This window comes from Lampetra fluviatilis, chromosome 10, assembly GCF_964198595.1.
Source record: "Lampetra fluviatilis chromosome 10, kcLamFluv1.1, whole genome shotgun sequence".
Taxonomy (NCBI): Eukaryota; Metazoa; Chordata; class Hyperoartia; order Petromyzontiformes; family Petromyzontidae; genus Lampetra; species Lampetra fluviatilis.
Genome location: NC_136284.1, coordinates 9362936 through 9384183, shown reverse-complemented (window position 1 = coordinate 9384183; position 21248 = coordinate 9362936). Strand labels below are relative to the sequence as shown.

The following is a 21248-nucleotide window of genomic DNA, read 5'->3' as shown; positions in this document are numbered from 1 at the left end:
AGTAGGCATTGGAACAATGGTCTCCATGAGTCCATTGGCCAATGGGGGATGCTGTTGAGGTCAGATTTTGAAGGCCGTGCCTCTACACGGTGCAGCGGCCACGGAACTGGTTTGAGGGTAGAGAGAACTGGCGAGGCGTGGTAGCATCAATGGCTTTGGCCGCGATGACTCTTCGCTTGATTGGTCAGGCAGAATCAAAGAGAGGCAGACCTTATTACATCCATAATACATAGAGGGGGGGGGGGTTTGGGGGTTAGATCGCGTAAAATTATAAATGTGTCGTTAAAACCCACCACCACCCGACACAGCCAACTAGTAAGGGTTGTTACGTAAACAGAACATGCCAATTCGTCACTAGTACAGCACACCGGTTGTGTTGGAGAGCCATGCTCTGTTTACGTGACAACCATTACTAGTTGGCTGTGTCGGGTGGTGGCGAGTTTAAACGACACATTTATATGTTTAGGCGATTTAACCCAAGAAACCTCTATTATGGATGATATTGGTCAAGAAAGCCTACGTGTTAAACTGACCTTATTACATGTTCGTAACGGGGGTTTCGATTACCCCTGTTAAAAATGCGCTCGTGTGTGTGGTCCCGCTGTCACGTGTTGGTTTCTCTCGAGCCCCTTTGAAAAATGAGCTCCGGGTCCGGTGCCACCGCCGCTCGATAAATAGGGACGTCCCTTCGGATGGCCAACACAATAATTAGTGACGCCGTTAATCTTTCCGCACGCTTAATTTTTTTGTCCAAGGAAAGCTTTCGGCGTAGACATCATAGCTTCCAGCTCGCGGAACAATTCATCTCCGTGGAGCAGGTTCAATTAGCAGGCCCACACATGATCGCAAGCTGCCGGGGGTTGATAAAGATGTCTTTATCTGTTCGTAACCATTGCATGTGCCCCATTGTATTTCCCACAGATGGGATTTTTCCCGTGGTTGACCATGAATCGTCATGGTGTAGGCGTTAGCGTAGTCCCTGCTTGGATTTGACAGTGACCTTAATATGTTGTAGTCAGCATGGGTACCAACTATGGGGAAATCTTGACGTTTATCTGAAAATATTTGTTGAAACTGGAGCTATAAATAACTCATTAACTCATCATTATGACTAAATATTGCACTGGATATTGAACATTTTGGTCATGTAATCATTGAATTTTAGGACTCCAGCAAATTATCTAAAAAATATGACAGCATATAAAACTAGAGCTCAATTTATCTAATGAAAAAATAATTCCGACGAAATATCTCACTGCAAACTGAACAATTGGGTGTATTTATTGAACGTTTAGAGATCCTAAACTTTTGTGCAAAAACATGCACCTGGAGCTGCGTATATATCTCATTGGCACATCATTTATGGCTCAACATCGCACACCAAATTGAGCCAATTTTGCAGTTTATTAAGCGATGGACTTTCGGAGGACACAATTGAATCCTTTCCCACTCCAACACGTCTACCGTGGAAGAGCGCCGGTTTTCTTACGCAAAGTTTTCCCGTGAGGTCTCACAGGTGTCGGCTGTCTCGTGAGCCGAACGGGCGGGCAGGACATTTAATTAACGATCACAATTCAGCAGATACTTTGACCATTTTCTTGCCGGATGAACACGGCGAACAGCGCTACATTTGTGTGTTTTTTTGTGGTCGTGACAAATGACGGCAATTCTCTTGGGTATTGTTTACAAGAATCTTAACCGTGTATATATCCTTGACGAGCTGATCATGAAACATTTTTATGCGGTCTGATGAAATTATTTGTACGCTTAGATTTCCTGTGGATTCCATGGTTTAAATCTCCCCAAGGCTCCATTGTACCCCACAAATTACACTATTAGACGTGCACACAAACACACTCATCAACATTCACACATCCAATACGTATAGATGCTTGTTACCGAGTCAGTATTGTGGTGCAAATATCGTTGAGTCTATGTTTATAGACTCAACTATATTTATATATTAGACATATCCAAAGAGAAACATTTTATAAATTTGAGCCTTCAAAAATGATGGCCCAGCGATTAATTAATTGCATGCGCATGCCAGGCAGGATCAGCTTAAAGTTCTACATCGCTAATGACTCCAACCATCACTGAACCAAGTAATTTACTTATCGTGAAGAAAGTCAGCAGTTACTAGAATACTATTTACTCATAAACAAATCGACATACATACAAAGACAAAGTTCCCCCGTAAAGTATTAACGGACTGTTGGGACAAGTGCTGTTAGCGAGCACAAATGAAGGCTGGCACGACACACGAGGGGATGCGGGTGGCCAGCACCACGCCCGGCCGCCTTTGTCTCCCAAGTGGCGATGTTTACACACCGCACGAGTTACTCATTTGAGGCTGAGTCGTCCTAGGGGAGGCCCAGGTTCGGTTCATATATTCGTCACTGGTGTTTGCCGTGAGCCGGAATCGAACTCGGGTCGCTGGTTTCGTAGCGCAGCGTGCTAACCGCTACACATACACAAACACACAGCTCAGACAGACACACATTTATATATGTACCGATGTATCTGAATGCCTTTACATAATAGGCAACGCTTCTTATGTACAGCATTTGATCCTTGTGACTTAGTGTTAGTCTATACGAGTAGCAAGGTGACACTTTTGCCTGACTGATAGGGCTGATGCAGCCAAGTTGGGAGAGACAGGCTCGGGGAGGTGGGCAGGTGGTGGCTCTGTGAGCAACGAAGAGGATTGCGCGATCGCCTTCTCTTCCAATCCACAGGCGGGGAGGGGGTTGACACAACGCTGTACAAGCGCTGCCATCACCTCCCCCACCACCCCTGCTGATGATATCAAGCCGTGTCCTGGCAGAGGTTCAATCGCAGCGTCAGCAGTTGTTCTGTTTTATTAATTAATTAAATCGCCTCCCAATGCAGTGGCGCACTCTTCGGGGATGGAACGAGGGGGCCCGTGACTCAACGCCGCTCTGTGGCTATGGAGTAGCGAGCCCTGGGCGCGCACAATGCACGCGGCTCATCATTGGGCGGCTCGTGGCTGCAGTTCAGAGAAGGCAGAAAACGCTTCGGGGTTTTTCCGGTCTCAGGCGCCGTGTGCAGGTGGCTTTAAAGATGATTGGAAAGCCCAGATGATGGGTGACAATCAGGGCTTCCTTTATCTCTGAACAGGCCGTCAGGTTGCACGTGACTCGTAGCCACAGCCACGGAGAGGGGGTATGGTGAATGTGATGTGCCGACAGATCCAGCTGAAAATAATCCCCAGTGATGTTAACGTTGACGATGACGTGTCAGTGCTGGACTTGTCGGTACCACCTGAGGTGACATTACCTTATAGGTTCCAATTTCTTAATGTGGCCAACAACAGTAAATAATTGTGATGACCATTTGAAATGAGTGGGTTACCGAGTGATTCACTATTTTAAGCCGGATAAATCAATGGGTACTACGAAAGGATATGCTGCTACTTTAGGTGGTACCAATTTTTTGCTCTGGCACATGGACCATTAGACCACTTCTGGAAAGCTGCATGGGTTGCGTACGGCCGTCTGGTTGAGATAGCGTTAGTGCATCGCAATTACTCGATTCAGCTGTATTTGTAATCTCACACATGGGAAACCTGAGACGGATTGGTGAGACCTGAGAATGTCATGATACCAGCTTTACCACTATGCAATTGCTAAATGACGGAGGTATCAGAAACAACAGTGGATCTCCTGTGGAATGACTCAGCTTTGTCATAGGAATATGGAATTTCTACCACTGCCTGTAAATAGGAGAAGAGTACATCCTCATATTCATTGTAAAAAAAGCCTGGCAGAAACATGGTTTTGATATAGGCTTGTCGAGGGCTTGCCTATATAAAAAAGAGAAATATCAAAGGCAGTGAGTGGGTCCTCAAGCAATATGTTTAATGTGGCTATGAAGTGATAGGCATCGCGATTCAGTGTTGGATAATGATGCCTATCACTCTGATGCGGATCACTGTTTTTCTCAGAGCTAATCGGATGCCTCTTTAGTGTGATGGCTGAGAAATGCTTTCATCCAGCAGCGGATTGACCATGGCTGATGGTGATGATGATGATGATGCCAGTGAATCGGGTGCACAAGTGACGTGCCATCCACGTGGGCACAATCAAGCACCAGCGCTGCTGGATGGATTTCGTTGTGGAAATACTGGGGGAAATTTGTCAAAAGTGGACTTTTAATTGAGACAGTCGTATTAGCGTGGCTTGAATGCATTTCTTTCTCAGCGAATGGGACATTCTATTATTATCTGTTTAAACACAGGTGCATAATTGGGAAAATCTCAAAGTGCGAGGCAGACTCTTTGACTAAAACAATGCGTGCAAGAGCCTAACCACGTCGGAGTTAAAATAATATATTTTTTTAAGTCGACGGAGAGATACGATCAAGGATGACTGTTCTATTCCTTTATTCATTTTTTTAATGAAAGTACTCCCTCCGAGGCAGATGTAAGTGCAGTTCACCATTGTTAGAGATCATTCATTAGTTGATTGATTGCTGGCTGCAGGGCACGTTCCAATCAATGCGGTGACAGCACATACCAATGGCTCTTACCGTTCCGCTATCCCCATGACAGCGTCTCGCTTCATCGAACACTCACTCACGAAGTGTGCCAAAGTGGTCCTTTAGTCGCGATGAGCTGTGGGCTACCGACTCCGCTGCACAACAAATGCTCGCATTAGCATCCTGGCGCTCTTTGTGATTCAGCGAGTGGTGCCTAAGGCTCAGGAAGCTCTCGTGTGCCTTGAAGCGACATTTAGAAGAAACGAATAAAGAATGAGAGTAAAGCTGTGGCACTTACGGTAATAACGTTGACACGACGCAACGTCGAAAAGTGAACATTCGTGAGAAAGGGATAAATTAATGAAGCATTTTATACCACCAGTAGAGATGTACGCCCTTGTTTTGCTGAACAATTATGTAAACAGTGACTTGCACGCAGGGTGCAATTAATGTATGGGTCTCGTAGCTTTTACAGAACCATGAATCAGGGAATAGGAAGGTCTTAAATCTTTATCTGGAGGAATTCCCATGCAACATAAATGTAATTATCTTAAAATTTGGGCTGCTCGGAAGCCAGCCTTCTTATTTTAAGATCTGCACTTTACTTGTGTGTTTGAATGCATAACCTTTGCATCTTTGGGTTTTTGTAGAACACTGCTAAAACATTTTCAACAGCAGGCATGTACTGCTATACTGCTGGAGGCCTGAATCCATCCCTAAATTTGTTGCCCAATGTCCAAAGTGATCGCCTTCTCAGCCGCTTCTGAAGCCTGTGCACTGGTTTGCCCGCGGTGCGCTGCAGAATAGATTGTAAGATGGCACTTGCTGGCTCAGAAAACCAGCTCAACTGGACAACAATCGCACCTCTGACGCAGGCTAAAGAAAAGTTCACACCCTGGTCGTGTGCTGCGTTTTCGGTGATACGCCAACCCCCGAAAGTGATGCAAAGCGAACACCACAGATCACAGCAGCGACAGTCGCCTGGAACTCTGCAAGGCTGGGGGCCTGCTGCCTTCGAGCGGACAGTCAACTGCAGCTCTGTGACGAGTTTTCAAGAAAGATGTCAATACACGAATGTTCACAAAGTGCTTTCGGAAGCAGATGTCAAACAAACTAGCAAGCACCTCAGAATCTTGGGAATTGTCAGCGCTATACAAATGCAGATTATTATTACTATCAGGAATGGAGGGATTCAAGACCTGGTTTAATTATAATATAAAGAGAGGAAAGACTCGATACATGTACCGATAAAGTTTTTTTGTTTGTTTACTCAAATGTTGGGGTTAGGTTATGTGTTTTATTTTAGCATATATAAAACTCATCGGCCTATAAATGCTCATTTTCGGTGAGGGTCTGATGACACAAAATAAATATGGTGACAGCGAAACAACAAACAAATAAATATACATCCGAAAAAAACTTTACTCGGGAAAGTTCCGAATGGCAATTGCCATGTATCACTATGGTGCAACGAGCACACAGAAATACAAGGCTCGAAAAAAGGCATCGCGTTCAAAAACCTATCTTTATAACTTAAAGTTTGCAAAGCGGAACGATCAATTTGCTCATACGCTTGAAAGGAAATCCGAGGTGCAAAAAAGTGATTCCGGGTAGGACAAGGGGTGGTGAGGTTTTGATCCCAAACAATTTTCGCACAGTTATTCCAGGGATTAGGTGCCACTAAACGGAACGAATGTAAACCGAGTTTGGTTCTCACACGGAGGACGTTGAGTAGGAAACAGGGAGGAGCTTCTAAAATTGGGGGAATTCAAGTGGTGGATTACACAATCTAATAACTTGGCAATATTCCAGCTCTGAGAGTTAGAATGATGAGATTACCTGTCGTTTGATTAACTGGACTCCGCGTGGCAAAATTAGCAAGGCAAGTAGTGCTGCCTGCTTAACTGTGTCGAACACTTGAAGGATCTCAGAGGTAGCCCTGTGATATCCGCTTCCATGGGCTTGTACGATTGTCTCAATTTATAACACAAATGGCCACACTGCTCTGCGAGGGATCTGAACGGATACTTTGTCTCGTGCCGCGATGCTCATAGCGCACTGGGGATGACGTTGCGGGAAAACACATTTTCCGGAATAAAATTGTGGCAAATCACAAACGCCATTTTACCAAGATGGGAATATGACCCCATTTACAAGAACTCCATCCGCTAGGGGTGATGGCACTCATGGGGGCAGTGTACATTGCAAATAATTAATTCTCATGCGCTTGATTTGATGCATGTGTAAGGACAGACAGGGTCACGTTTGGGTAATGTGGGACCTAAGTGGTCGTTAATAATGATTGACGAGATGGGCATTGACTCGGTCACGTGAGGATAAGCACGGACCTAAACGGTCGTAAATAGTTATTGAGACAGAGACAGACAGGCCCGGGTGCGGTGAGAGAGGGTTCCGGAAGAGGGGCGTGGCCGGGTCGTCAGGGGGATAAAAGCCGGCGTGGAACAGGGCTCTGGGCTGCTGTTGTGGGGGAATCAAGGAGCTGCCGTCGCTGTCGTCAACTTGAAGCAGGTCGTCTTCGTCATCTTGGATTAGGCACCTTGTAGTCTTGGAAGGCTAGAGTTAATATTGTCTCCGTGACTACTACGCGTCCGTTCCTGTGTAGCCAGCCAACTACACAGGGAGCGTCGCGTAGAGGCACGGAAGTCACCCAGCTGTGTATAGTCACTCGCGGTTACTCGTTAAGTTATCAGTGAGCCGGTGGACTTTCTTCATAATAAATATACATATAACCGAACAAGATGGTGTCTCTGAGAGCTACATTACACATGCATTGTAAGTGTAAGAATCGGTTTTAATGTGACTCATCAATGCATCATTGCACGCCTATAAAACGCCTCAGTTAGAAGCATCTTGGAGTCATATTTTTCGGCTTTCCGAAGTAAAAAGAATACGATTATTATTTATTTTAGAGTAAAACTTCATTGTGGATTTCCTGAACACATGAGCATGATACTGAAACTCCACATCCCTATGACTTGAATGCTAATTATTCACTCGTAAACAAGTCATGTGCGGCCCTTTGACAAGAACATTTGTGAATAAAGGTTTCCCCACACTGTCTTGGCCATGGGGATTATTCGACCATAGTTCACCACGACGGTCAGTGCGGGTTGGTGAAAGGGGGGGGGGCAAGACCGGTTCAGATATTGCTCGCTACTGAACGTTAGCCGTGGGTCAGGAGTACGAACCATCAGGTCGCCACCGGTTTCCTCGCGCGCTAAGCACTGCGCCGCCACCACCACTCCAACGCGTGTCACCACCCCCCCGTCTCCCCCTGAACGTGTGGTGCTGCACAGACATCGTTTGTGCACCTGCTGAAGACGGTGCGGCTGCTGCGCCTCCTGCGGCTGCTCCAGAAGCTGGACCGCTACTCGCAGTACAGCGCCGTGGTGCTCGCCATGCTCATGTGCATGTTCGCGCTGCTCGCGCACTGGATGGCCTGCATCTGGTACATCATCGGCTTCGAGGAGATGAAGTCCACCGACTTGGTGACGCACCATATCGGTAAAGCCGCGTCGACGCACTGCCGAATTTCTGGGAGGCTCAGCGGTGTCACTTGAGGCATTGTGACCCCGGGGTCGGCTGGGTAGGAGGTGCAAGTTACGTACCGAGGCTGCGTAACGCGAGATGTTTGGCACATGTTTGAAGCTTAGTTAATGAGAATGAATAAAATATGAGTTTGGAACAACACACATTACTGTCAGCGGTAGGGCAGATGGGAAAGTGCTGGTACCCGCCCCTCCCCCTGCTGCCTTCCCCCGACTGTGTGAACCAGAGGTCACTTGAAGGGATTATAGAGGGAGCTCTGTGGCGTTCACTGCCATGGTCAATTCTCTAACATGAAGCGGTGCACTGCGCTGCAATATATCTGAATAGATTCTGTGTCTCGTGACAACAGCAAAATCGTTAGCACGATCGAGATAAAAACGGGAGAAAAGGAACAATAAAAAATGTGTAACCGGGGAGAACCAGCTATCGATTAGTGGTACGAACATGTTAAAGGGATGGCGCAAACATCACAATGTAAGATCGCCACCCCAGAGAGTCTTGACACTCAGTGAGTCATTCCTGGATAAATTAAGAATTGTCAATATATTGAATTCTTGTTTTTGGTTTATTTTAGTTTTTACAAACTCTAAAAGTACAGTTTGTTATTTTCGCGTGGGTTTTAATCTTCATTGTACGGAATGAGCATATGAGATAATATAAGCAAAACATAGTTATGGAAAAGTATGGGTGTATATATGTCCAATAGGGTGCCGCTCAAAATTCTAGTTGATTATTTTCAAGGTCACGCCTCCTGGTTTTATTAATTTGCTGTTGAACATAAGTTACTGTGAGTTTAAAGGAAATCCCTCTATATTTAATGGTTGCTCAATGGAGTTGAAAATGTATTACCATCAATACACATGCAGTCCACAGTATAAACTAAAACGAAACGACTTCATTTTCCAGAATGAAGGTTTTTTTTGGTTAGATTGCGTAAATATAAATGTGTTGTTAAACCCGCCACCACCCGACACAGCCAATTAGTAAGGAGTATCACGTAAACAAAACGTGCCAATTAGTTACTACACCAAACCAGTGTGAGAAAGCCTCCGTGTTAAACTACTTTACTTCAGCAGGGAAAGCCCACTGAGTTATTAGCTTTCAATCAGAGGTGACCTGACCATGTACGAGAGCTCATCGAAGTGGCGTATATCATAACATCTGTGAGTTTAAAGTACCCAAATTATCTAAACGCCTGTTTCTAATTGTAGGGGGCACAATTGAAGGAACCCGGAGAAGAATCAACGTGACCACGGGGAGAGAGAACACGTGAACTACAAATATTAAACAGGCATTGTCAGGGTCGGGATCGAACTGACGACCTCTATGCACGCCAGGCGAGGGAGATAATATTTCACCACAAAGCAGGAGAGGGGATCTTGAGCAACATGTAAATATGAAGAGATTACAATGGCATTGTCATCTATTGACTTTTATGCCAGAAGTAACAAATGGAGTCAATATGATCCAAGAAACGTGAAACTTCAATTTTCCATTTGCTTATTGAGTGGCACGATAATGCCCATGTAGGTATGCTCGTGTGTGTATAAACAATTTTAAGGTGATCACCATTATTACCTATTGCACATGCAAATAATAATTATTATGATTACCTTGTCAGATATTTCTGTATATTAAAAAACACATTTAGGTACAATTTAAACACCAGAGTTTCACAAATCACCCCTTGTGATTCCGTACCTCTAATTAAATAGCGTGGTTGGCTAAGTACGGTGTGAAAAAAAGTTTAACGTACATACTCTGCATATGAGAATCGGTTGCATTTTTTACCATTGTGGTATTTGCAGAACGTCTCACGTGAACTCACAGCATACAGCATCTACCAATCTTATACACACACACGGTCCAATGCGCATATCGTGAGCATACAAATTGATGTAAATTAATATACTGATGTGTCATTAGAGCTATAATACGTATCATGAAAACTAACAACAGCAAACAAAGTATATAGCTAAATGAAAATATATCGGGGAAGATGACGGCTTGGGGAAGCTTTCATCCAGCAGTAGATACAACATGCTCGGTGATTATTGTGATGCACTTTAATGTCTAATTAGGTATCCTTGTGTATATACATCATATATGAATGCTTGCTAATGCAGTCTGTATTTATTACTTTATCCACATATACGTTTAAGAAAAAAAAACATCCCTGTTACCTTCAGTCGGCTGAGATATTCTCAGTGGGTGACATCCACTAGGCCAGGTGGCTGCTAGAGAGAAATGTAGATAACGGCGCATTATAGAGAGTAATACACCATAAAAGGTCCCTCGTTTTAATAACCGTTTTGAAATACGCACGATGTGAGCTGGCTTGTCAGCGCTGAGGGCCGTTGATCAACCAAACAATGGCATTAACAAGAAGCTTCCACGGAACGCTCTTGCTGAAAGGCCTGAGTAATAAAGTCATTACGGCACAGCAGCGATGGGTGCGATTGTGAATTCGTAGCTTTTCATATTAAAACATCCTTTATTGCATTCAACAGTTTAAAATGTATTTCTGAGGTTCTGGTTTGCAAAAACAGAAGCTTGACGTGACTCGATGTTCCACTGCTGTTTTCATGGTAATTCAAACAAGCAGTGGCTTTGTAATTGTTAACTGTTGCCTGGATTACGTCTCGAACCTCGGTCAATTCATCAAGGGCCTCTTGTGAAAATTAGCTCGGAGCAGACTGGCGCTCACTAATTGCGATGCTCTATTTTTTGTGGCCCGTCGTTCTGGAAATGTAAAGAGAAAGAAAAAAACGGATCATGCCAATTGGCGTCACGAGTTTGAAAGCAGAGTGCAGCAGTCACTGTCCACAGGTCACCGTGCACCAAAAGCTCATACAACGACACATTTGCAACGCGGATTCCTCACGCTATCGTGTGCAGAGTTCTTCATGGGAATTGTCGCCAATTGAAACAGCGGAAATTGTCCCCGATTATTAACAATTGGATTTGCACTTGAATTTGCCGTAGAAATTACTTGCGTTTTTTTTTATTACTGTCGTTATTCAAGTCGAGAAATAGTCAAGCAATATATATATAACATTTCAGCCAAGATTCCGAGCAGCGAGGACCAATGAAAGCCATCACCGCTCTTGAATATTGCACATTTACATTCATTACATGTCGCGGGATCCCTGCCCCCCCCGCCACCCCTTTCTATATTTTTTTGCAAAGCGCATTTTGTGCAGCTGCCATTTATTCTGATAGCTCTGGGGGGGGGGGGGGGGGGCATGTCTCGGCCCTGTTCAGAGCCACAGAGAAGACGTAACAAATGTTCCGCGGTGCAGCCTGGAGTCACGGAGCTTGAAATCACCGCACGACAATGCACGGCGCTGCATCGTAAAATTGCGCCCGGACTTTGACGTGAGTGTGAAACTCCGTCTCGTTGGGCGCGATTTCACGGCAGGGTTATCATTTGTATACATTCATTTATTCAGGCTCGTCGTTATGTTATTGTTTGTCTCGTGCGTTTTGCACCTACCAGTTGCGTACATTTCACCCGTATTGTTTAACATTCAATTGAAGGAAAATACCAAAGAAACACGAGTAGTTAGCGGTTTATTTATTTATTTTATGTTCAAATTCGCCACAAACACTTCCGTGAAGTATTAATGTTTCCCTCCTGCACTTTTAGAAACGGGGTGTTTAATTCTCCCAGGAATGACGTTTGAGAGTCAGAATCAGAATCTTTATTTGTCCTGGAGAAATCCGATGAGCTATGAAGCTCTTTTTGACAGATGTCTAGTAGTAGTTTGGGTCAGTACGGGACACCGGGACTAGGTGTGTAGCTTCCAGATAAGGGCTGTTTAGCTTTGAGTCGTGCCTTCGATTCATGTTTTAGAACTGTAATAGACTGACGTTTGCCGTGTATAACAGAGGAATAACCTAACTGTGGCGTTATATATCTCTATAAAAGTGAGTGAAGGAAATTTGAACCGAATGAATAATTCGCAACAAAAAAATTGCAGATCTTTACATTTGTGTCGAGAAAGGACAGTGAGATAATGGAGATAATACCAATGGATGTTCAACACCACGTGAACAGCAAAGGAGAAGGAGAGACCTCCCATCATTTGGAAATTTCTGGGAGGTTAATCGAGTACGCTGTGTTTTATTTTTATAATCGATCAGATGTGTAAAGCTTGTATTCAAGGATCTCAAACCCACTGTGCTTGAACCGTCTTAACATAACGTTGTATCACCTCAATATCACGTGTCTGTAGGCTTGGACAGATATGGGTTACAGTCAGATAATTGTTACAAGCAGAGATTATTCATAGCTCTCCAATATCATAATGTGACGCGCTTATTTTTCCGCGGACCCATTCATCTCGACAGAATTGAACGTGCATGCACAGCAGCACGCTGTTCAACAGCGTTGGTGGAAAGCAGAGACACTTGCGATGCTGCCAGAGAACACACCGCACATGAAAACGAGCACACAGCGTCTTAGCCCAGGGCACATATGCACAATTAACATCTCCCGCACCAGCAACGATGCACTGTGAGCCTAAACACACAGCATACGCTCGCATCACTGTATGCTCATCTAGTGGCCAAGTGTAAGTCACTCCACAAAAACCAACAACGCCCCTTGGGGAACCACAATGCTGCTGCTTCAGGTTTCATCTATCTCGATGCTGCTATTAATATTGATTGTTATAATGGTGATGTGGATGAGCTACCCAGAATTGTCATCATCAGTATCAAAAGTATCACCATCGCAGACACAATTAATACTATCACCACCAGCAGAGGTGGATTTCGATACTTCCCAAGGGTGGTGGTGGTGGTGGGGGGGGGCAGCTCCGACGTATCAAGCGTTTTAAATTGGGCCTTACTATCATTACCGGCCACCATCATCATCATCACCACCACCACGATCACAATCACCGACATAACAGACTGCTGGGGGAAGTGCTGTTAGCGAGCACCTATGAAGGAGAGCAGCGCACGCGAGGGAATGCGTGACCAACACCACACCCGATACGCCTTTGTCTCCCTCTCGGTGATGTTTACACATCGCACCAGGAACCCATTTGAAGCTGAGTTGACCTAGGGTGAGGCCCAGCACTGGTTCAAATATGCGTCAACGGTGTTGGCCATGAGCGGGAATCAAAACTGTGGTGCCCGGGGTTCGTAGCACAGTGCGCTCACCGCTACGCTACCGTTCTCCCACCACCGCAGCCACCATCCTCGCCATCCCCTTGACCACGCTCACCATCATTGCGGGTGCCACGAGACGTAATGTAAATTCTTCTCTCCCCTCTCCTGCGGGGGTTCCATGCGCTCAGGACACTCCGTCACAGGAGGAGAAGGCACCACCCCCATTGCAGTTTCCCCAATAATTAAACCGGGCACACCACTTCGTTTAATGAGAGTCAAGTCTAAATTTAGCGGTGACCCGCGCGGAGGAGCGATTTTGGTACACGACGTGGCACGTGGACACATCCAATCCCGACTCTCCAGAACCCCGCGCATCGGAAGAGAAATAAATCAACAGTGTCCGTGCATTTCGTTCGAAAGATTTTTATTGATAAATAATTCTATATTGCCGTTCAAACACGCGCAGCGTCGGTGCCTGTCGTATTCGGCAAATTGGAGGTGCGAATGTTTTAGCCGTGTGGCGGAGCGGCGCTCTCTAGCTTGAGTGTTTAGGACAGAGTTTTTTTGTTTAGATCATGATTAACGTGCTTTAACTCATTTGTACGCAACGAGTCATTGGTCAGCGGTTGACCGATCATATAATCTAACTTCAACTGACCCTTTTGGCACATGGCAGTCAAGCGAATGAGATCCTGTCCGCTGGTGCCGTTTTAAAAATGCAATACAGTTCAGAGTGCGAAAGCATCGACATGCAACCGCATCTCAAGCACGTGAGCAGCACGTTAGTAGCGTGCTTGAGATGCATCGGCATAAATTGTCTGTGGAAAATCACATTTGGGCGGAACGATGTATAGTTTTAATAGAAAAAGCAGCACAATTTCACGCAGTGCAAAGCTCATTGTTGCAATTGATTAATTTATAATAAAATTGTATTTTAAATTAAAACTAGAACTGTTTAGATTCCAGCTGAACCTAATATGTCATCTGCAGAAGAATACGTTTACGTGCCAATATTTTTACTTTTAATTTGCAAATTTTGAATGCAAATTAAAAGTAATCATTTAACTTCCGACATTGTTCAGTCAACTGCTGAATAAAAGTCTCCCCGCACGGGGTCACGTGTGCCTTATCAGGCATGCACAATATTGAACCATACTTCACCATGCTGGTCAGTGTGGGGTGGTCAAGGGCGGAGGGGGGTATGTAGGGGTGGGTGTCATGGCCTGATTGAGATATACATCTCGTTGATAATATTACCATTGGCCTAGAATCTAACTCAGCTCACTAGGCCTGTAGTGCGGTGCGCTGTTCACTTCACCACTGCTGCCTCCGAATGCTGATTATAAAACGTAAAGTTACGTGGGAATGTGTAACTATTCGCTGAACTCGACGAAGTCTCCTGCAATTTATTTAATGTGGAAAGTTGCAATGCAAATGGGTGAACCCCTGGGCTATATTGTTACATAAGATTGGCCAGAGCACTCAATGATTGCAGCGGAGTGAACAGTGAATTGCTCGTTGTTTCAAGCAACCAGGCATACGTGCCGAATGTTAACAGTCATGTTTGCTTTGTGAAGAATCGTTAAATAGGGCCAGTTGTTATTTCAGAAAGCCTAGAGCAACTTTCGAGAAAACAATAGCTTATTCAAGAACAGAATGGTTTTATCATTTAAATGTTAATTGGATTTCGTCCTCGGGAAGCACATGGAAGATGGCCGTTATGAAACAGGAGTGGATCTTTTAAAAAAAAAAACGACCAGAAACAAAAGGCTTGATCTGTTGAAAAACAAAAGAAAAAAACCCCATAAAATGGAATAAAAACGCTTCGAAGATTGATAGGGCAAGCTGACAGTACACACAATGCGCAGAATAAATAAAACGAATGGGCAACCGTCGTTAATGTTTGAGAGAGAGGGAGGGGGGAAAAAAGATGCGACCGATTGTGTTGGTTCCAGGCTGTAGCCTGCGGCCGTCAGCTGCCACAGAGCCGGTTTAATTACCGCTAATGTGATATTCTGCCCGGGGCCTTTCGCCCCTGTAGGCTCTCTCTCGCTCGACAGGTGACCCACCCAATCGCACGCATAACGAATTATCTTGTTTCCGTTTGCTATGCAATATTTACCTTTACAATTTGATGTTATCATTATTAGACACATATTTTGTTTTGCCATTGAGCAGTGCACATTAAATAACAATCTCCCGTGCAGGTGTTGGAAGACACCGGTGTTAGAACGATGAACGTTGCTTGTGTACTTGTTGCGTCATTATACGTTGTGTTACCGAATTGTCAATTTTCTTTGAAGCTATATAACTGCATATGTGAAACCTGAATGTCATGTGCATTGGCATTACACAGCTCTTGTTGTTCCCCAAGACTTTGGCTAATTTACATCGAATGTATCGATTCATGCAACGTGTCACATAGGTTGTCGCGCAACTTTGTTAATCTACTGCTGGGCGAGGTCACCCCGCACCTGAAGGGTCGTGGGGGATAGTTCACCATGCCGGTCAGTGCGGGTTGGTGAAATAAAATCAAATGAACCCTGCCGGATGTTGGGAACGTCACATAGAGAGCAATGACCGGTATAAAGTAGTCATGGACACGTTTAAAGAACCCAGCGCGTGTTATATAAGCACTTTTAACGGCATACGCATGGATTGGTAGGACCAGCGTTTATTGTAAAAAAAAATTGGTAATTAAGCGTTTCCCAAATTCAATTCTTCTCCACTCACCATGGTGCATGTTTTTCCAAGAATAACAATTTCCATCTGTGTAAAGACAACATTAAGCCGTTATGTATGTATGCATGTTGAACTTCTCTCGCATCGCACGTAGCCAACCGTGCTAATCAGAGGTGCGTACGCCCGATGAATGTTAAAGTTTGTCATACAAAGACGCACACGGACACATACAAGATTTATAATTTAATTTGATTCTGTGGACATTTTTATCTCCCCATATGCATGGCTTTTCGCTGGCTTTGCCGGTTGCTCATTATATCTATACACATACTTATCTTTGCAAACAGTAACTCCTTTAAGAAGGAAGCGGCCCATCATCCCAATGCAGAATTATCCTAATGTATATTTAAAAAAAACGTTCTTGAAACTCAATGAAGCTTTCCTGGAGGATAAAAAACGGACAAATAAAAATGTACCATATAATTTACCTAATTAATTAACAGCGTCATTTGCGGTTGTCTTATTCGGCACACCTGTGTGAGGAAGCACTGACACGGATGGCGTGAGTGAGGAGCTGATTTAAACAAAAAAAATCTCCAGGGGTCTCACCTGTGGTGGCACGATCTCTCCCTCGCCTTTGCCAGGTTCCGTCATTAATCCGCGGCCCCTCTGGCGCCTCCCCAAGGCTGGGGACCTCAGCGTTGAGCTCTCCGTGCGGCCATGGGCCTGAGGTTCGGTCCAGTAAAGCCGCTTTAATCACAGCTGTCAAATTTCGCCACTTACAGTGGGACACTTACCAAGCATGGGATGTTCTTTTGTAAGAAGGGTGTTTATAATAAATAAATAAATAACGCCGGCACACATATATTCTCCACATAACCATGCCGAAGGGGAGGTATTTTTGGCTGTGTTGAAAATTGAGAAAGCTTTCTGTGAAAATCCTCATTTCAAGTTGAATATGGCGAAAAGTGTCACCCTCAATGTTGCCACCTCTTGATGTACAAAAACGGGAACATATAATGGAGGAATATATCACAGTACCGGGAGCGGGGAGAGCTGTGTGTAAGTGTGGTGTGTTGTTGACAAAAAAAACATTTACGTACGGAGAAGACTTACAGATTTCCCAAGGCAGCTAGCTACCTCAAAAAGAGGTTGATCCTGGGAAAACCAGGACAGTGGCAAACCTACCACCGAACCGGTCTCTAGAAATACCACAGCGGAGTCTGACCTTTGCACTCTCCTGACAAGCAACTCCTTACAGCTGCTTCCTCTCATCCCCCAACTCTTCCTTCCATGAGACACTGGAGAATCCAGACCCCAGTACCAGCCATCGTGGCTGACACCCACCCCCACAGACCCTTTCGCTGAGCGCTTGCTTGTCAGATGAGCTGTACATACCCGTGCACTTCTGTCGGTAGAGCAACTGTGTATGAGTGTGTCCCAGTAACCACTGTGCCATATAGGACCATAGCAGGAAAGCCAACGCATATCATATCATTGATATTTTCAGGGTGCGGTGGCACACTCCTGTTTATCCAACGCTTTGCAGCCAAGGGTTGGCAAATCACAGATTTGTGGAACTCCAAAGACTCCTGATCCCCTATGTATCCACGAGATGACAGCACAGCAAGGTGGGGTTTATGGACCCATTTGTACAGCCCTTTGATTTGCTTTTTTCATCTTGTGTGTGAGTTTCCTCCGGGTATGCCAGCTTTCTCCCCCATACAAAAAACACAATTTGGACAAGGAGTGCTCAGTTGGAAAGTAACTTTAATTCACCACCTAAAGAATTGTCCAAACATTTCCCCCAAAATTCATGACCATCATATTAAAAAAAAAAAATAACAGTCTGAACCTTCAATGCAAGTGCCCGTTGTGCCGTCTGTGTGTTGTCTACAGGATGGCTGCAGGAGCTGCAGAGGCGGCTGGAAGCTCCACACTACCCCAACATAACGCAGGGCATGCCTCCGATCCGCAGCGCCTACATCACCTCGCTCTACTTCACACTCAGCAGCATCACCAGCGTGGGCTTTGGAAACGTGTCGGCCAACACGGACGGCGAGAAGATCTTCTCCATCTGTGCCATGCTCATCGGAGGTGAGCGTGCATTCTCCGTGGCTCCTATCACACCCCCCCCCCGACCCAACGCGCCGCCCCTCCCCCCACTGGAATAATGCATTGTTCTTTAACTGAAAGTTTATCATAATCAGAAGTAACGTGAGCAAGTAATTGCAGGGCTGCACCTTTGCCTCTTACCTTACCCAAAGATAAAGATGCCCTGTATAGCCTTAGTAGACTTTTGGGGCAAATGCTGTTAGCAAGCATCTATGAAGGCCGGCACGGCACTCAAGGGGGTGGGTGACCAGCACCATGCCCGGCCACCTTTGTCTCCCTAGTGGCGACGTTTACACACTGCACTAGATACTAATTTGAGGCTGAGTCGATCTCGGGGAGGCCCAGGCCCAGTTCATATATTTGTCACCGACGTTGTCCGTGAGCGGAAATCGAACTCGTGTCGCCGGGTTCGTAGAGCAGCTGAGCACTAACCACTACACCACCGCTCCCCACTTAACCTCCACGAACATCATCATCAGCCATTGGACATCCAGCGTCTACCTAATCCGCCCCCATGTCTCACGATCACGCGATGTAACTATTTATTTTTCAGACGAGCTGGTTTCATCACTCCAAATCCTCGGTGGCTGTGCTCTCAGATGCGTTTCGATCCACAGTTCTTCGTGCGAGGCTAGGTGCACACACTAATGCACACGCACTCACGCAAACATAAGTAGATTTCCCTATAGCCATACAGACTATCGAATCGTGCTGTTAGCAAGCACCTATTAAGGCCTGCAAGGTGCATGAAGGGACGCTGTGGCCAGCACCACTCCTGGCCGCCTTTGTCTCCCCATTGCTGATGCTTACACACTGCACTCGGAACTTATTTAGGATTGACTCAACCTCAGGGAAGGCTCAGCATTATATCAGATATTACTCTCTGCTGGTGTTGCCTGAGGCCAGGAATTTTAATCTTGATTTTAAGCTTTCGTGACTGTAGGAATCCATACTCTTTGGTTCTTTCGGTAAAGTCACGTGGGTACAAAATAAAATAAATCACAATTTTCACATTTTATTTCATACCAGGAATTCTAAGTTTGGTCCATGGATTTGTGGTGCAGTGTGATAACCGCAGCACTGTTTCTCATGCACACACAGACACACTTTCACACGCTCAAATACTATTTCTTTGGCAAACAAGCTCGCAAACACGAATTAAAGCCAAAATCTATACGGACTGCACAAGCATGACAGCTTGTTAAGAAGCAAGTATAAACATTGCACTAATTAAATTACTTTCGTGGGATGGAAGGTTAAGTTGATCGTTGCGGGTCTTAAACCCCAAAACCTTACCACCCCCCCCCACTCGACGTGCACTTAGACAGGGATGGATGTGTACATCTGCGTGGGCTTGGGCAGGACACGTCGCGAGAAGGGTTGATGGACGGTGGTCAAGAATAATAACGGGGTGGAAGCCAATGAATGGAACGTCGTCCCAGAGTACGTCGACCGGGGAGATGGAGTGATAAAATCGGTGTGCAAGTGCTGAGGGAATAGCTGCATCGCAGGGTCGTGAGAGGTGGCAGATTGACCATGGCTGACGATGCTGACGACGACGAGATGTAACGTCACGCAATCAAAATCAGCAGGAACGTTTTTCTCCGACCTCGTCCCCCAGTGCATTTTGTTTGTTTGTGAGCAAGGTGCCTTACCGATTGCAGTTGCTCCCCCTCTGCCTGGGACGGCTCCCTTAACCTCGCCCCCTGACCTCCGTGACCCCCGCAGCGCTGATGCACGCGGTCGTGTTCGGCAACGTGACGGCCATCATCCAGCGGATGTACTCGCGCCGCTCGCTCTACCTCACGCGCACCAGGGATCTCAAGGAGTTCATTCGCATCCACCGCCTGCCGCACCAGCTCAAGCAACGCATGCTCGAGTACTTCCAGACGACGTGGTCCGTCAACAACGGCATCGACACCAATGAGGTGACTGTGAGAGCAGAAATCACATTAAAGAGTGATTTTCTGCTCAAACTAGCGTCGCCGAGGCGGGCGCTTATTCTCCGCGGTTGACGGCGCCGAGACAACTTCGGCAGTGTCCTCTTCCGAATGCGAGGGGCGAGTCTCGCAACAGGACACCCACCGTTGAGCCACCCGCACTGGGCATCTGTGAAAAGAAAGCTTCGTAGCTCATCGGATTCCTCTAGTCGAAGTAAAGATTCTTGTACTGATTTTGATTTGACCTCCCCCCACGAAGCGAGGACGTATGTTATTGACTCCGCTGGGACGATTGACCGATTTAAGTGCCAAACAGGTTTTGAGCTCGCAACCTTTCCGATTTTCGAGCCGCCCACTCTCCCGTCGAGGCACGCGGGGGGAATTGCTCGTGTTGTTTTGTGTGTTTCACGCACACGACTCTACAAAAATACACGTTAGGGGTTTAGAAAAGTGAAAGTCGAGAGTTTTCAATAAGTGCGGAGGTGGAACACATGGATCAGAAACATGGTCTTTACGTAATTACCCAGGAGAGCCACACTAAATTGTAGGTCTGTTTCAGGAGAGTCCTGCATTGGGTTTTCTATTTTAAGATGTTTTTCAGCCAACTAGTGAGTGTTATGGTTGATGGTTGTCATAGAAGTGCGGAGAGGTGCACTCTTGAAATTACACTGAAACAGGCAGAGGAACACGTGCATTAGAGAACGTACGTAAGGTACAGAGACGTCGCATTGACTTTCAGGAAAAAATGAGTGGGCTTCGATAGAACACATCACTGGGAAGGTACGATATGAGATGGCTGAGACTGGAGATGTAATAATGCCAGCTTAAGGATATTCCTGAGAGTAGCACCACTGAAGAGATGGAGTTATGGGATTTATATTCTTAGGTTTTTTCGGAAGTCATCTCACTTGATACAGCTATCGTGCTGTGATGGTTCCACCTGAAGGCGGAAGCTTGTGTTGCCTCCGAAACGTCGTGATTTTTTATTTTATTTTTTATTTTACTTTTATTAATTAATTTTTGTTTACCTACGTGACTTTACCGTGAAAACCTAAGAATATGAATCCTTGCAGTCACGGAAGCTTCAAATCTAGAGTTATGGGATTTGTTTAAAGAATAATAATTTAGAATGTTTGGTACGAGGCCATTCTCATAGCGCCGGGCGATCACGAAGGGGCTGTTTCGCAGATGGATAGAGTCTGCCAGTAAGCAACGATGTTGCTCTGTGCAATCCCAATTGAGTAATTTGCAGGTAATTTGTCAAAATTGGCAAACTTGGACCATGACGCTGGTAAACAATAGTCTGCTCTTTTCGAATGA

General features: G+C 45.5%; 1 protein-coding gene across 1 annotated transcript in view; it reads left to right on the top strand.

Annotated features, from left to right (window-relative positions):
* Positions 1 to 21248, top strand: part of LOC144934328 (voltage-gated delayed rectifier potassium channel KCNH8-like) — a 105521-nt gene that overhangs the window by 62096 nt on the left and 22177 nt on the right. Inside the window, exons 7-9 of the mRNA XM_078860011.1 lie at positions 7818 to 8025; positions 17773 to 17970; positions 19717 to 19916. Of these exons, the coding sequence (XP_078716137.1) occupies positions 7818 to 8025; positions 17773 to 17970; positions 19717 to 19916 (606 nt within the window). The remainder of the gene's footprint in view (positions 1 to 7817; positions 8026 to 17772; positions 17971 to 19716; positions 19917 to 21248) is intronic.